Raw genomic sequence first — 15,874 nt, 5'->3', positions numbered from 1 at the left:
AAATCATCAGCTGTCCCCTTTCCCCAGCACCATGGTGGTTCTGACCAGAATTAGTCCAAGTCGCTCTGTGAAACCAAATTCCCCATAGTGGCTCACTCTGCAAAACGTCTGTATGTTCCTTGAGTGAATGGTGGGATACCACTGTGTCTTGTTTGGCCCTAAATCTCTGGTTTTTAACAAGACTGTTGCAATTACCATGGGATATCTTCAAGATGTTTTAGATGCCTTCCTATGAAGCTAATCCCTCTTTTATATAAATATGATGGCCCAGAAAGCTGAAATCATGAGGCACAGCAATCTTGTTTCTCCAGGAGATCAAGCGATGACTTTTATTTTATTTATATTCTTCATTCATACCTCACCTCTCTTCCCAATGGGGACCCAAAACAGCTGACACTGTTCTTCCTTCTTCCATTGTTTTCTCACAACAACCCTGTAGGTAAGTTAGGCTGGAAGTGTCTGACTGGCCCAAAGCCATCTCGCAAGCTTCCACGGTAAAGTGGATATTTGAATTTGGGACTTCTCGATTTTAGTCGGACACCTCAACCAGTGTGCCACACTTCAATGTTAGGGAAGCATTCAGAATTTCTTTTCTAACCTGAAATTTCTTCATATTGGTTCAGCATCTTTAGAGATAAGGTACTATGGGCAGGAAGCTGCTGAGTTGTCACATATTCTTTAATCTTAGTCCTAAATTGAATAGCACTGAGGTCAAGAAAGGGCATCTTCTGTGAGAGGCCCTGCATGCTATTTGTTCTTGCAGCTACGTATATGTTCTCTTAGGTTCATTCCGCACATGCAGAATAATGCACTTTCAAACTGCTTTCAATGCTCTTTGAAGCTGTGCGGAATGGCAAAATCCACTTGCAAACAGTTGTGAAAGTGGTTTGAAAACACATTATTTTGCGTGTGCGGAAGGGGCCTTAGAGTGTCCCTAGTTTGCTTCTATCTTCACCAGTGGCTTACAGTTTCAAAGCAGTGGTTCAGCCCAGAATTGGTGTTGAGGTCAACTGGCACAGGATTCTTTTGATCTGTTGTTAATCCTTGGTTATTGGCGTGTGTTTTAAGCGGGATGTTACGTACATGCTTTTATTTCCACAAGGATTCTCATGATTGCTGTTTCTTGCTTTAGGGACAGTTGTATATGGAGAGCCAATCACAGCCAGCCTGGGTACTGATGGCTCACATTACTGGAGTAAGAATTGGGCAAAAGCTGCAGCTTTCGTTACATCTCCTCCCATTAGCCCAGACCCCATGACCCCTGATTATCTGACTTCACTGCTATCATGGTAAGTTCTGCAAGATGAAACATTTGTTTGTGGAATTTTCAAACAAAAGGCAGTGGCCCTAACAGTGAATAGAAGAACTGGTGACTGTTCCTGGCAAGAATTTTCCAAGTGGCCCTCGTGACTCTTTGGGTTTGGTTTCCTACTATGCCAGAGGTCTTCCTGTCTTTTGATTATAGCTACTTCAGGAAAAGAAGGGATTGTCCTCTAGGAAGGGCATGTTGGATTTGAACTGTAGTTGGTCTTTAGCTATGGTCACAGCTGAAGTCACCAAATGTGGCTTTTGGTGCCTACATGTTTGTGTGGTCATCATTTTGAAAGGTGGCTTTTTGTATGGTTATGGTTGGGAAAACCAAAAAAGGGAAGCAGAGAACCCACAATGACACTCTCAGCGTTGCTTATTGAAACCCTTTTTCTTACCAGTTGAAAAGTGAAAGTTTTCCATTGGAGAAGGAAAGGGCTCAGTGTCTGGCCACATGAAAGGGCCTTTGTGACCATTTTTTGAGGCACCATGGTTCTTATTTATTATTTATTTTTATTTATTTCGAATTTATATCCTGCCCTATCCCCACAGGGCTCAGGGCGGGTCACAACTTTCAATAAATACAACCCACAAAAACATTTTAAAATAAAACCATACAAAAATTAAATCAACAGTACTATCAACGCCAATAATATAATACGCTGCAGAATTATACAAAAGCAGATGGCAAACATAATCCCTGCCAACTCAGCCAGTTTCCCCTCCCCCTCCCAGGCACCTTGTCTCAAGCTAGCTGTAGAAGAAGAAAAGTCTGGATTTATACCCCACTTTTCTCTACTTTTAAGGAGTCTCAAAGCAGTTTACAAACTCCTTCCCTTTCTCTCCTCACAACAGACACTTTATGAGGTAGGTGGGGCTGAGAGCACTCAAACAAAACTGTGACTAGCCCAAGGACATTCAGCAGGCTTCATGTGGAGGAGTGGGGAATCAAACCTGGTTGAGCAGATTAGAGTCTACTTGCTTGTGACCACTGTATCACACTGGCCTGTTGACCACAACACTAACACATTTTTCTAATGTTGTAGTTTTAATCAAAGTGGCACATTTTGGTATATCAAAAATATGGATTTTTATTGTGTGTTCTGCTAAGTTAAACAGTCGTACAATAGTAAAGTGTTGTCATGAGATCCAACTCACTGACAGCTGAAAACACAAGCTGCTTATGGATCAGCCTAGAAAAGTGTTCAAAGAAATCCCTGTCCAGAGGGTGGGGTGGGGAGGTTTTCTTCACTGAAGCTGGCTCATCCCCCTCCTGTCCAGTGGATTTCCATAGGCTCTGATTGGTTGACAAACACCTGGATTTGCATGAGTTCTAAATCGCAAGGATTGGTTCCGAGCCCTGGAGGAGAGGTGGGGCTTTTAAGGATGATCGTCACAGTCACTTTAAAGCCTTTCGACATTTATGTCAGTATGAACCTTCATGAGTCATTGCAGGCTTCCTCAGGTATCAAAAGAAGTGAGCTGTGACTCATGGAAGCTCATTTTGAAATAAATGCTGTTAGTCTTTAAGGCACCAATGGACTTTTGGCACTGTGGCCAGTTCAGTTAAAAATGCGGCTTCTCTTGCAGCTTTCTCTTCACCCTTCTTTGGATGGCAGCCCTTACAGGCACGGGCTACTTTTTAATCCTTTTCAGATTTTAAAGCGCTATGACATTCACCTTGTCACTTTGCATTGTCACATTGCATTGCTTAAGTCTACACAACGATGAAAGTGACGGAGTCAGAGTGGATTATGAATATAGACTTGGCAGCCTATTTCTCATAGCACGGACTCCATTGCCTTCTCCTATAAACTGTACAAACATTTTTGAATATTGAATCACTGTCGCATCTTACTTCCAAGAAGTGGTGAAAGCAACTTTCAGAATTTGTGGCTCGGCACAAGCCTTATTGATTCTAATGGATTGTTTGTTTTAATCAGTGGGGACCTCCAAGTGGTAGGGAGTTCTCACTGCACCTTCACCACAGCACAGAAGGCAGTGGGAAAGGATAATTTCACCCTCATCCCAGAAGGAACAAATGGCACTGAAGAGAGAATGTCCATCATATGGGAAAAATGTGTGGTGAGTTCAACAAAATTTAGTCCATTACAAATGTGTAGCTGAAGAACATTCCTCATCTAAATCAGTGGTGGCAAACCTATGGCACGGGTGCCAGAGGTGGCACTCAGAACTCTCTCTGTGGGCACGCATGCACAGAGTTCATCATGTGGGGGGGAATTGCCCCCCCCCCACATCTAGGCTGGCTTGGGCCGCTGGACTTGATGTGCGTGCAGGGAGGACTCGGCTGACAGACCTGGTGCCTGTGTTCCAGGTGGCTGCTGCCTGGGGGTGGGGTGGGGCAGAGGCGGCAGAGATGCTAGAGAGGCGCAAAGTGGCACATGTGGGACTTGCTGGAGGCTACAGCAGGCTGACCCCTGCTTGAGGAGGTTATTCAGGTTAAATTGCCGCATTGGCACTTTGCAATAAATAAGTGGGTTTTGGGTTGCAATTTGGGCACTCGGCCTCGAAAAGGTTCCCCATCACTGATCTAAATGCTCATGTGACATGCAAAATAATGGACTATTGTTATTACAAGTACCATGACTGTTTAAACATAGGCCACTCTACTTTTACAGTGAGGGAGGTTTTTGGGTCTTACTTAATTTCCCCCAAGTGCTTTGGGAGCTATCAATCTGAAAAATGGAGGCTGGGTGGGTGGAGTCAGTCACCGAACGGAGGCTGATACAAAAATCACAGCATTTCAAAGCAGGTCTGCAATGCTCGACTGGGGAAACCTTGCCTCTGCTGTTTTCCCAAAACAAAACACCATCCATCCAAAATTGTAATTTGCCTGCAGTGGAAAGAAAAATATGCTTCACCACTATAGTATAGCAGCTTTGATTCAGGAGGAGTGAGTCAATAAGATACTCCTTTCCCAACCTGAGTGGAACTATACGTGTGTACCTTACATAAAGGAGGAGGAGGATAGGCAGATGAGAAAAGGTGCTGATGCTTTTATTTTCCCATCCAGAGCAAAGGTGTGTGTGATGGGGGGGAGGGGTGTGCCATCTAGACTGGTTCACTGACTGGTTCACTCCCCAGTGACCTTCTGCCCACCCCTGAATTAGAGTAGTTCAAATCAGGTTCTGAAACCATGGTTTGAAGTTGACATATCAGTCATATAACTGGTTTTGCATGGTATTTGAAGGCAGACCTCCTGGCTTAATCATGGCTTGTTCACCCTCACAACAGTGCCAGCTGAGATACCAGCTGGATTTCTGCAGGAGAAAGAGCAAAAAAGATGAAACCTGGCATTTGTTGAGGAGTTGAACGATCACTGCAAGCTGAATTTTTGATTTCATAGACTAACCATAGTTAAAATAAACCCTGATGTCACATTACATCTGACTGGGAACTCTTTTCACTCTGAATCATCTGTCGAAGAATCCTGCATGTCTGCCAAGGACAGCACTGCAGTATATGTTCTTGCGGCGCACAATCCAGACCTGTTGAGCCTTGCGTAACCTGTTACCTTGCGTAACTTGGGACTGTGACCTAGAACATGTGATTTAAGAACATGATACAGAACAAATAAGTTGGGCTTGTGATCTGGAACACATTCTTCTTGGTTTTTACTTTCTCAAGTCCCTGTTCTCTAATTTTCAGGCAACAGGAAAGATGGACGAAAATGAATTTGTAGCTGTGACCAGTACGAATGCAGCAAAGATTTTCAACTTTTACCCCAGGAAAGGACGGATTGCTGTTGGTTCTGATGCTGATTTGATTATTTGGAATCCAAAAGCTACAAAGATCATTTCTGCAAAAACTCATAACTTGGTAAAAAAAATATTTCCCCTGCCTTCACCATCAGATATTTCACCATTTAAAAGTTACAAGTAGGGGACCCACAAGGACTTGCAGAAGGCATTTCATCTTCCCCTCCCCACAATTCTCTTTTCCTCTTACCTGAAAACCCCTATAGCCGCTTCCCTTTTCCTGCTTCCTTTTCTCCTTACTACCGACCAGCCAAACTACCTTTATCTGTCCTGTCTTCAACTTTCTCCACCCTACCACATTCTTTTCCTAAGAAAATTATGTCTGTATTGATTGTTTTTGGCCACTGGGTCTGGCCACATTGCATGGTAGGCAACCCTCCCTCCCCTCCCTTGCATGCCATCTCTCATGCCCCATGGCTGAAATGGATTCATTATACTTCATTACTTTGAGGGTCTTGGAATAATTTAAGCTCATTTTCCAGTCATATTACCAAACCAATGACCCAATGTGGCAAGTTCCAGACAATCAAAGGAGATTTTTCTAGTTAAAAACCTGATTATTCAGATTAATCAGCCAATAACTATATAGATTTCTAGTAATGTGTATGTTGGATTAAATATTAGTAGACTTGTGAAAATGCATGAACACCACTGAAGGAGAGTTTGCACAAATTAACACCGATGAAGAGCAGCTGTGCTCATTGTCTAGCCATTATGCATAATCACGGGACAGTATTGGAGATTATGAACTGATGCAAGTTGAATTGTATTCCAATCAGGTAATATGCATAGTGTTCATTTAAATTCCATATGTTGGCCAGACAATAGCCATAGCTCACTAGACACATAGACACTCAGTGATATTTGGTGACTCAGGAACCACATGTACCTCTTTCACATGCCATCTGTGGCTCTTCTTAGCACTGTTACCCAATGTGGCACCTGTCCCATTTGGAAGAGCCACTGTGAGAGGAATGGGCAAATCATTAGTCTCCTTGAAATATAGACCTCATGCCAGGGATGGAAGTAACTACCACTATAGCAAACTGACTGGATGATATATACAACACCCTATGTGTGTTTATGTAGTTGTCACTTTACATGCATGTTCTCCACTCATGAGACTGTGCCCAAACTTCAGCATCTGTGCATTCCTTATTAAGTCTGCACTGGTTACACCTGAGGGCATGTACCATTTTTTACCTTAAACCATGAAACAAATGAACATCTCCCGTGTTGCTTTTCCCAGAATGTGGAGTACAATATATTTGAAGGAACAGAATGTCACGGTGTCCCTACTGTGGTTATAAGCCAAGGAAAGGTTGTGTTGGAAGATGGAAATCTGTTTGTCAGCCAAGGTGTTGGCCGTTTCATTCCTCGAAAGACATTCCCTGATTTTGTCTACAAAAGAATAAAAGCGAGAAACAGGGTGAGAATGTTTTGTTACATGAAAATCAAATCCACCTGCTTAAATAATCTTTTGAATTCTAATGCAGTTTTAACTACAAATGGTCTGTCAGAATTTCAGATCTGGGACAAACTGGCCATGATGGTTAGATTTGCTAATTTGCTGGGTTTTCTAGAAGTAAGCCGGTAGGAGATATGTTTACCAAGGTTAGTTTGTGTAGTTCCAACAAAGGAGATTTAACATGACATATCACATGTTCTGATAATTATGAACATGAGCCTGGCCTACCCACATTTTCAGTACTACCCTTAAGTTTGGAAGTTATAAGGCAATAATTCTTGTTGTACTTGGGGAAAAAAACTTGTTGTTTTGGTCAACACCATCTTATCAAAATGAGCATTTTATGCTTTATAGTGAAACTGGGGTCTTAATATAAAATTTAGGGGGAAATAGTTAATGGCAGAAAGTGAGCATTGCTTATTTTATAGTCTTTCTCTGCTCCTAAACATATACCTCCTAGCTGTGTGAGCAAGTCCTAATACTAGATTGCTGTAGATGTTTAATTAATTTCTAATGTCTCTTATGTGTGATCTGAAACGAACAATGGACAATACTGCCATGAAAAAGGGTCCCTGGGGCAGGAATAGGTAATACAATTTGATGTCACTTATACCCCAACATCTGATTTCAGTAGAACTTATACCTCACTAAAAATGGAAGTAGACATTAGAGCGCTGCCAAAGGAAATGGCAGACCTGTGTCAAATGTTCATTTCCCCCCCTCAATAACTTATAATTCTGTGTCACTTAATGGGGGGGGGGGAAGGTGGCATCTGTTCTACCATTCAAACTACCATTATTTGCCATTGCTTAGCATACTTTGTACAGACAAATTGGTTCACTGTCTTGGAATTTGGCCAGAGGGGGACATATAGAAAAAAATGCCATCAGATTAATTCAGTGTCAATAAGTCCTATTCTGCCCTAGATCTGTACAGGCAGATCTAGGATAACTGGCATTTCCAAGAATGAGCTTCAGCATTCATTCCTCATGACGGAGTGATGATGCCTTTGAAACTGTGCAGTGAGAAGCAACCATTTCTAAACATTCTAAAACAGAATATAATTGCTGCATTTTTGAGCAGGTTCTTGTAATTTAGTGCTGATTCATGGCCCCAAAAATGAAAGCCCTGTACACTGACTGTATTATGTTTGATTCAGTGGTGTTTGCTGCACAGGTGCATTATCACTTCAGTTGGAAGGAACTTTCTACACAATGCATGTATATTATGTATGGATAAGTAGCAGATAAGGTTGATTTGGGTATTGTTGCTTGCTTGTACAAATCACTGAAGAGCCCTTACTTAGGCAGGCAGAAGTGATAGCATTTTAGTCAGAATGAAGTTCAATACAGGTTGGATGGTGTGACGGATTAGGCTCTTATGGCAGTTAGCCAATCCAAACCTGATTGGCTGGGCTGAGATGTTATAGCTGGCAGCCACAGATAGGGTGCTCTGGCTGCTATAAGAGCAGGAAGAAGCCTGACAGTTTTTTGTTTTTTGATGGGGAATGGAGACTGTGTAGAGAGAGAAACAGTTTTGAGGAGTCAGACACAGATCGTGTCAGCCCACAGATCCTTCAGTCTGGAGATTGTGTCTAGTGGCAGTGAGGCCAGTGAGAGACAGAAAGAGGAAGGCTAGGTAGCCAGATTCCTTGAATCTCAGACTGTCAGGGAGGAAACAGTGGTTGTTATAGGCTAGAGAGCCTGGATCTCTGAATTAGGGAAACTTCACATGGGGGCCCTCCTAAAGTCAGCGACCATTCCCTTTTGGTGATAAAGGGCGGGTGAACTAGGAGTGTGCTTGATTGCAGGTAGAAACTTTTCCCTCAAGAGGCACCCCGTGAGCGGAATAAGTCTGTTCTGAAAACTGTACTGTAACATCTGAGAAAGAAATATCTACCTAAGAAACCAAAAATGCTTTTGAAACCTCTCTGTTCCATCTGAGAAGCTAAAACAGTCTGTAAATAAAATTTAGTTTTGTCTTAAACTTTAACAAGTACCAGGGTGTGACTGATTGTCAGAAAAGGGTAGTGCCTGTATGATTTAAAATCCATCCCTCAAAAACAGAGTTTCCCTCCTTTTTTTCAGAAGGCTCTGTTTTCTCCTCAGAGTGAGAAGTGGTTGTTGTTGGAGATGGCAACAGTTTCCATAGCTCAGTAGTATACCCTTTGCATGCAGTTGATCAATGTTCATGTTTACAAGCATTTAAAAATCACTTCTTCCATGGGCTGCACTATCATTGTTTTTTGGCCACATGAATCAGTTAACAACATTAACTCAAGGTACACAAGATCCTCCCAGGAGCATAACTCTGTGCAGGTGGGCATGTTAATAGTAGGGGACTCCCATGCATGAAGCAGGTCATATGAAACAAGCGGATGTTGCAGGAGACAAAATGTTGCAGGGAGTGGGATCATCCCTTTATTTTTTGCATAATTCTCCTACTCCATGCACAATCTTTTGTTTTTCTGCTAGGTTACCTAGAAAGCTGCCACCTTTTTTAATTCATGGGGAACACCAGACACCCATTCCTGCCCTCAGATTTATCTGTTCTGTTGACCTTGTCTTGTGTTTTGTACACATTGGGAGGAGTGAAACTGGGTGGGATTCCAGCTGATAAGCTCTAAGTTCCATGGGCTATTTGCTGCTAATCAAACTGAGTTACATTTGAATGACGAAACACACGCTGTCATTTTAAATCATCCCATGAATGTAGTCCTCCAAAAGTATACATTTTCACTTCTGCTGATCTGGAGGTTTGTTAGCCTCCTCTTCATTTGTAATTGGGCTTCAGATCAGGGCTGATGGCTTGTGATATTAATTCTTTTGGGCATTCGCATTTGATACTCTGGGCACTTAAGTCAGATGGCCTGGATTCTCTTTTTTGCTCCTGTGTATAGCAGCAGCTTCTTGGAAAGCAAACATGTTTACTGGAAGTACTGGAAAATATTTGGCCTCTTTGTGACAGCCTTCAAGTGCATCATCAGTGTGCCTAGTAAACAATGAAACAGAAATGTCCTTTCCGCATGAAAACCATTTATTCTTTCAGATCTCTGGTGACATCATCTCTGTTCACAAGCCCAAAGCTAAACAGCGCCTGTCTTTGACCATGAATTTGGTTTTATGCATTGCTGAATAGCAAAATATGATGATGTATTTGCACCTGTGTAGATTCCCCTTCACACACCAAGAAATGGTATCCCATGCTACTGGGAGGCATATGAGATGGTGCAACTATGTGAATGCGACCACGCATAGAACATTCACTCTGCATCTTGCCAGAAGAGAGAAATGGATTGGATGGGAAAGGCCTACATGGTTAGCCCCACCAATATGGCTGCTTGATTCCGGCCTACTCATGGGGGCAGAGCTACCACAAAACAACAACAACCTTTATTTGGCATTTAAGACAAAATATGTAGGTTGGTGTGAAGGGGAGAGAAAAGAAGATCTGACACAAGAGAAGATGTCTAACTGCTAGGGTTTCTGAAAGCCACAGTGGGCTTCCATGCAAAATTTCCTGTAGGTGCCCCCTCACACCACCTTTATTAAAACATTTATATCCTGTCTTTCCTTTTTGTTCAAGATCCAACCCAAAGATCACATGAAAGTAAATTATGTGACCACAGAGTTTTACTAGTTCCCTTCTTCTCAGTGATTTTGATGGCTCCAACCAGTTTGTTGAAGGTTGAGGACTTTGGAATTGCATCATCACCAGTTCCATTGAGCTGTGACCTGTTAAAGGAATGTTTAAACAAGATCCACCAGACCACGGCCACACAGCCCGGAAAACCCACCAGAACCATTTGTCTGTTGTCAAATAACATTTTTTTAGTGGCAGTCCTGAAATGCATACTTGTGAGTACCTTTCAGGGAACTCTGGAGAAACATATGCTGAACAGTAGTTCTTCCTGTTAATGTTTCACAGCTTGCAGAAATCCATGGTGTTCCTCGTGGGCTTTATGACGGACCGGTTCACGATGTCATTGTAACAGCTAAAGCTGTGGCTCCAGCTCCTACCTCAAGAATAGCTCCTTGTTCAGGCAAGATAACAGTTCCTCCGATGCGTAACCTACATCAGTCAGGCTTCAGCTTGTCTGGTAAGAAAATTAAGTTGCCAGTTGAGGTGCATGAAGAGTACAAAGAGGCATAAAAAGAACAGTTCCCTGCTGAACTGTTTTTTGAGACTCAGGCCCCTTCCCACACACGCAAAATAATGCGTTTTCATACCACTTTCACAACTGTTTGCAAGTGGATTTTGCCATTCCGCACAGCTTCAAAGAGCACTGAAAGCAGTTTGAAAGTGCATTATTCTGCATGTGCGGAATGAGCCTTACTTTAAGCTGCTCAATGTTTTAATGCTCTGGCTTGAGTTTTTAACACAGGACATTTAATTGTTAACCACTCTTACAGTTTTTTGTTTTATTTTGTAAGTTGCCTTGACCAGGCTGTCCAGTGAGACAGTGTAGAATTTTTCATAAATAAATACATGCCCCAGAGAAGATCTGCATTTTGTTGCCAGAGTAATAACAGCCCAATGCTATAGTGAACTCTGTTTAGGTGGAACCAGGATACAGCTTCTTGACATTCTTGATATTCCATAGAGGATCTTCACAGAATTGAAGCAGAGGGGATAATTTTTTTTACCAAGTCTCCTATACATCAAGAATATTTCCATGTGTGTGTCTGAATGTATGTGATTTATTTTTAAAAAAATTATTTATAGTCTTCCTTGAAGGGGGATTGCAACTGCGATAGAACTATTCAGTTGATCAATTAGCCAGTTACAAAATATAACATTTGAATGGTAATATCTGAATCCAACTGCAAACATTCCTAGCAGAACAAAGCTGTTCTTGCACATTTGATTTTGCATGGCAATGTAGCTGCTCAGAATCTTTTGTTAGATGGAGCCTGTCTCTAGCACTTTGGCAGCCCATTCCTGGGGGTGATAGCAGAGGTAAATACAGCTGTTGCACCAACATTTGCACCCATGTAAGCTAATCAGCAGCTTGTGTTAGCTTGTGTGATGTTTTAGTATTCCCTGAGTTGATCTCCTTTCAGAGTAGCTCTAAGCAGCTCTCCTCAGAATCCTGCTCAAGTCTATTCATTTGGGGTTGATGCCTAGGAAAATGTTCTTATGATGGTGATGTTAGTTCAGTATGCTTCAGGGCCAAATTAGCTACACATTCAACATGCAGGCTAGCTCAGCTGGTCATGTATTTGCCCTTGTTTTTTGGATCAAGTCATATTTCATACATGCAACATTCCACTGGTACAAGGGGAAGTCCAGCTGTCTTGATTTTCCTTTGCCCTTCACTGACAAATTAAAACGTTCACTTGGCTATGTGACAGCTGCTGAAGATCACCACCATGGAAGGAGGAATGTCATGCAATTGTGTTAACACTGAAGACCCCTTTTTTTGCAGATGAGCCTCAGTATGTGAGAATCATTCTGCCAGGAACCAATAACATGAGCAAACCTGTGTGCATTACTCACTTGCCATAGCTGAAAACATTGGGAACAGTCCCTTCTGCTACCAGTGTGAAATGCTAAGGCAGGATGCAGCCTGAAACTGTATCTGGTCAGATGTTGCAGATTCCACATAAAGAACATGGTCAGCAGACAAAGTATTGCCACGTTTTGATAGCTGCTCTGAGCCTGGCCATCAGGTTGGGAAAAACAGGATATTAAATCCAATGAAATAAAAATAAATAAATGCTCTACTTGGCCCTAGGAGAGGACTCATAAAGAGTAATTCTGGTTCAGGGAAGTACATGGGATTGTCCCCTGAATTGAATATTAATCTGACATGATTCAAAATTTAACTATTATTAGCCCAAAGGAGTTGTTTTTATGGAAGGATATATCTTTTTTTTTCTTTGAATTGACCAAGTTCGTCATTACACGTTTCCTCACATTGTAATTGATTTGGGGAAATGTTTCATTTTCACTCAATTCAAGCATGCATCTACAGAAGTGTATAATCTATAGATTAATAATAGATCTCTTCTACAATACCTGCGCATTTGATCCAGCCGGTTAAATTCAGTTTGAGGAGAGGGCATTGTGCCTGTGATAAATCTCACTCACTGATATTAATGTGATTCCTAATTTTTTTTAGCTTTAGCTAGAATTTACCTTGTGTTTTCAATTCCCTTTGAACTGTAAAATTTAATCTGTTTTATCAGAATCTCATGTCTTAGTTTCCAAAGAATCCTGTTTTAGTTGTATTGGGTAAAATGACTCATGGCATTAGTGTGTTAAATTCTGCAATAATAACGATACTTCAATTTGTTCAGTTTTATTTGCCACCATAAGTGTAACTAAACAGACCTCCTTTTTATCATACAATCTGGTTATCCAAACAGGTGAGCCTTTTTTGTAAAAACAAGACGGCATTGTATTAATGGCATTTGTTAATGTACTTACTTGCAACTATGTGTCATTTCTTCTAGGATCTCAAGCAGATGACCACATTGCAAGGCGCACGGCACAGAAAATCATTGCACCCCCAGGTGGACGTTCCAATATTACATCTCTGTCTTAATGTTTCAAAACCGAATAGTCTTTCCACATAACACTAAAGCTAACTCTGTGGGTGTGGTTCAGCCATACTTCAACAGTTAAGTCCCACTGGTTTCCATGGGAGAGTTAAGCATATGCTTAAATCTTTGGCCATATTTTCCAGTGGGGCTTAAAGGTGCTTAACTGTGGCTGGTTTTGCTCCCTGGGTACCACTGGAGAGCTGCATTTACGTTACTTTTAAATGACAGATGTTGTATTCTTAAATATCCTGCCTTGTTACACTACCCAAGATCGTCTTGCTTTGTAAACTACAATTAGCAAAAGAAAGGAGAACTTTTACATAATATTATGGATATTTTACACTGCCAGATTAAAGGGCTGGGATGGAAGTGTACAACACCAGAATAGGAAAATAATTTGCCTTCTTACTCAGGATAAAATTTCCCACCCCTTCTCCTCTGTAGAAAATAAGTACATCCTTCCCCAGTGTATAGATCTCCTTAAATACTATAGGTAAATCCTCCAATTTTTAGCAAATTTTCAGAGACAAGCATGCAAAGGTGTGAAATTCTAGTATTTTTAAATTGCATTCAGAACGGCTAGCTATGTATTACAACAACAGCATAACTGAATATAGATTTGGGATTCGTGTCCATCAGTATGATAATGAGGAATACTGGGGAATAAACCCGTGTCTTTTTAAACATATATTCTAGGCTTTTCTTTTTACTAAAATTAATCCAACACTGAACACTGTTCTCCCATCTGCCAGCATAATAGTAGCTTTTATTTAGTGTCCTTCACCATGGTGTTCTCTAAAAAACTGAATAAACCATGGTTGGGGGTTAATTACAAGCTGGGATATGAAAGCAGCTTTTGGAAAGGATTTTTCAAATGATGGTATGAGGTAGTCATGGTTCAAGTGATCCATTTGCGCTAGACAGACCTTGGTTGAGACAGTCATCTCTTCAGACTCTGCTTGCAAGATGACAAGAGATCTCACTGTTAGGGGCAGGACTTAACTCAGCAAGCTGAGCTACTTTTTCACTCTACATTTGAGATCTTAACCAGATTTATGGCAGCAAATCATGGTTCACAATAATCATGCTGAAGCTTTTAGTCTGCGCCCGCTGCCAACATCTTCCTTTGCTTCTAGTGCTCATACATATAGATCCCTATTTGAGACTCATGCTCTAAATCTGAGAGTTGCAGTTTACCAGTAATGATATTCTAAGCCACCAGTGGCTTATGCCAGACTTTGATTATGTCTGTAAGATCTCACTGTTAAATCCTTGAACATGTTTAGGAACCATTCTCATGCAATATCATTGTGGCAGCATGGATATAACAAATACAAAGTGTTGTCTAAATGTTCATGGAATTAGATGTCATAGTGTCGCTTTAGAGCGGGTATAAAAACACATCTAGACTTGGGGGGATAGCTGAATTTCTGAAACCTGACACAATTGTGGAAGTGCCAGTGTGTTTTTAGTCTTTTTATTAGTCTTGGATTTTTAAAAGCGATTATTTATACAGGTTTTTTTTCCAGTTACCAAGTGTAAGCCTTCTTATAAACCAGGCAGTGGGTTCATTTGGAGGCTGTTTTCATACAGTGAACTTTTTACAAAGTGTATAACAGGTTTATTATATTTAAAGCTATGTACAGCAAAAGTGATCTTATATATTCCATATCATTTCCATAAAACTATGCATGTGACTGACTATACAAAATAACTCTTTTTTTGTTCTTGTTGCTTTGGTTTTTTTTCCCCCCTTTTCATTACTTACATTCAATAAAGTTTTTCGGAAATTGGTTAAATGATAAAGCCAGATAAGTGTCCTTGACTTCACTTTTTATTGTCCAACCAATCACTCAAAGTTAACTACTGCACTTTCAGTATGAAACAACACCATATGATGTCAAGCTAAACAGTTTCTAGACTGCAAAGCCTTAAAAATTCCTCCAGATTATATTTTGCATCCCTGCTGAATGTCTTTTGAGAAATGTTTTTATGTCATGACTTATAATGTAAAGCCAAATTCTAAGGCGGTTTCCGCACAGGAAAACAACAGCGCTCCAGGGATGGGAAAAAAACAGTCCCTGGGGCACTGTTCGCACAGGAGGCGCTGCTGCATTGCAGCAGCGCCGTCCTGGCTCCCCTGAAGTGGCGTGAAGCCGCCGCTTCCGAAACTACCTCGGGGGGCGAGTTTTTTTTAATACACCAGTTGCCACCCGTTGCTGAGCGAACAGCAGCGGGTGGAAACCGGCGTATTCCCATGACGCTCCCGTACAGCTGCCTACCTTTTCCCTGCCTTTCATCGTTCTGAGGAGGGAAGGGGACACACCTCCTTGCCTCCATCGCTTCAGCCGTCGCTCTGGCCAGGGGGTGTGTCCCCTTCCCTCCTGAAAGCGGCGAAAGGCAGGGAAAAGGTAGGCCGCTGTTCGGGGGACTGCACGGCTGTGCAGAGTGTGCTCCACCAGCCACGCAGCCTGTGGGGCCGTTCGTGTGAAGGGCTCCAGGGCTTGCATCGGCATCAATCATGCCGATGCAAGCCCGCAAGCCTGCATGTGCAGAAACCGCCTAACAAACTTTATTAGTAGTATAATAGGAAAGGCAGCAGAATGTATTCCTTATTCTATTACCAAATGCGTTTCCTAACATGAAACAGTTGAGAATAGCATTGAGCCAGAAATAGGCTGCTTTTCACAAGAATGCAGACTTAAATTCTGCCTGGCTGTGGGGAAAGCAACCCACTCAGTCAGGGGTCAATCTGAGCCTGCAGGCACATT

The 15,874-nt window shown here is 41.7% G+C and overlaps 1 protein-coding gene across 3 annotated transcripts in view; it reads left to right on the top strand.

The window, feature by feature from the left end:
- The window catches only part of DPYSL4 (dihydropyrimidinase like 4), a 34,966-nt gene extending 20,053 nt beyond the window's left edge, over positions 1–14,913 (top strand). For 2 of the 3 annotated variants that reach the window (XM_048505215.1, XM_048505217.1), the window contains exons 9-14: positions 1,133–1,289; positions 3,252–3,393; positions 4,978–5,148; positions 6,337–6,516; positions 10,483–10,654; positions 13,014–14,913. In XM_048505215.1, the coding sequence (XP_048361172.1) occupies positions 1,133–1,289; positions 3,252–3,393; positions 4,978–5,148; positions 6,337–6,516; positions 10,483–10,654; positions 13,014–13,105 (914 nt within the window). In that variant the 3' untranslated portion in view covers positions 13,106–14,913. The remainder of the gene's footprint in view (positions 1–1,132; positions 1,290–3,251; positions 3,394–4,977; positions 5,149–6,336; positions 6,517–10,482; positions 10,655–13,013) is intronic. The other variant, XM_048505216.1, reaches the window with a different exon arrangement.
- The last annotated feature ends 961 nt before the right edge of the window (positions 14,914–15,874 follow it).

Source organism: Sphaerodactylus townsendi, linkage group LG08 (genome assembly GCF_021028975.2).
Source record: "Sphaerodactylus townsendi isolate TG3544 linkage group LG08, MPM_Stown_v2.3, whole genome shotgun sequence".
NCBI classification, from domain to species: Eukaryota; Metazoa; Chordata; class Lepidosauria; order Squamata; family Sphaerodactylidae; genus Sphaerodactylus; species Sphaerodactylus townsendi.
The sequence above is the reverse complement of the archived record's forward strand: the minus strand, read 5'-3'. Positions and strand labels throughout refer to the sequence as shown.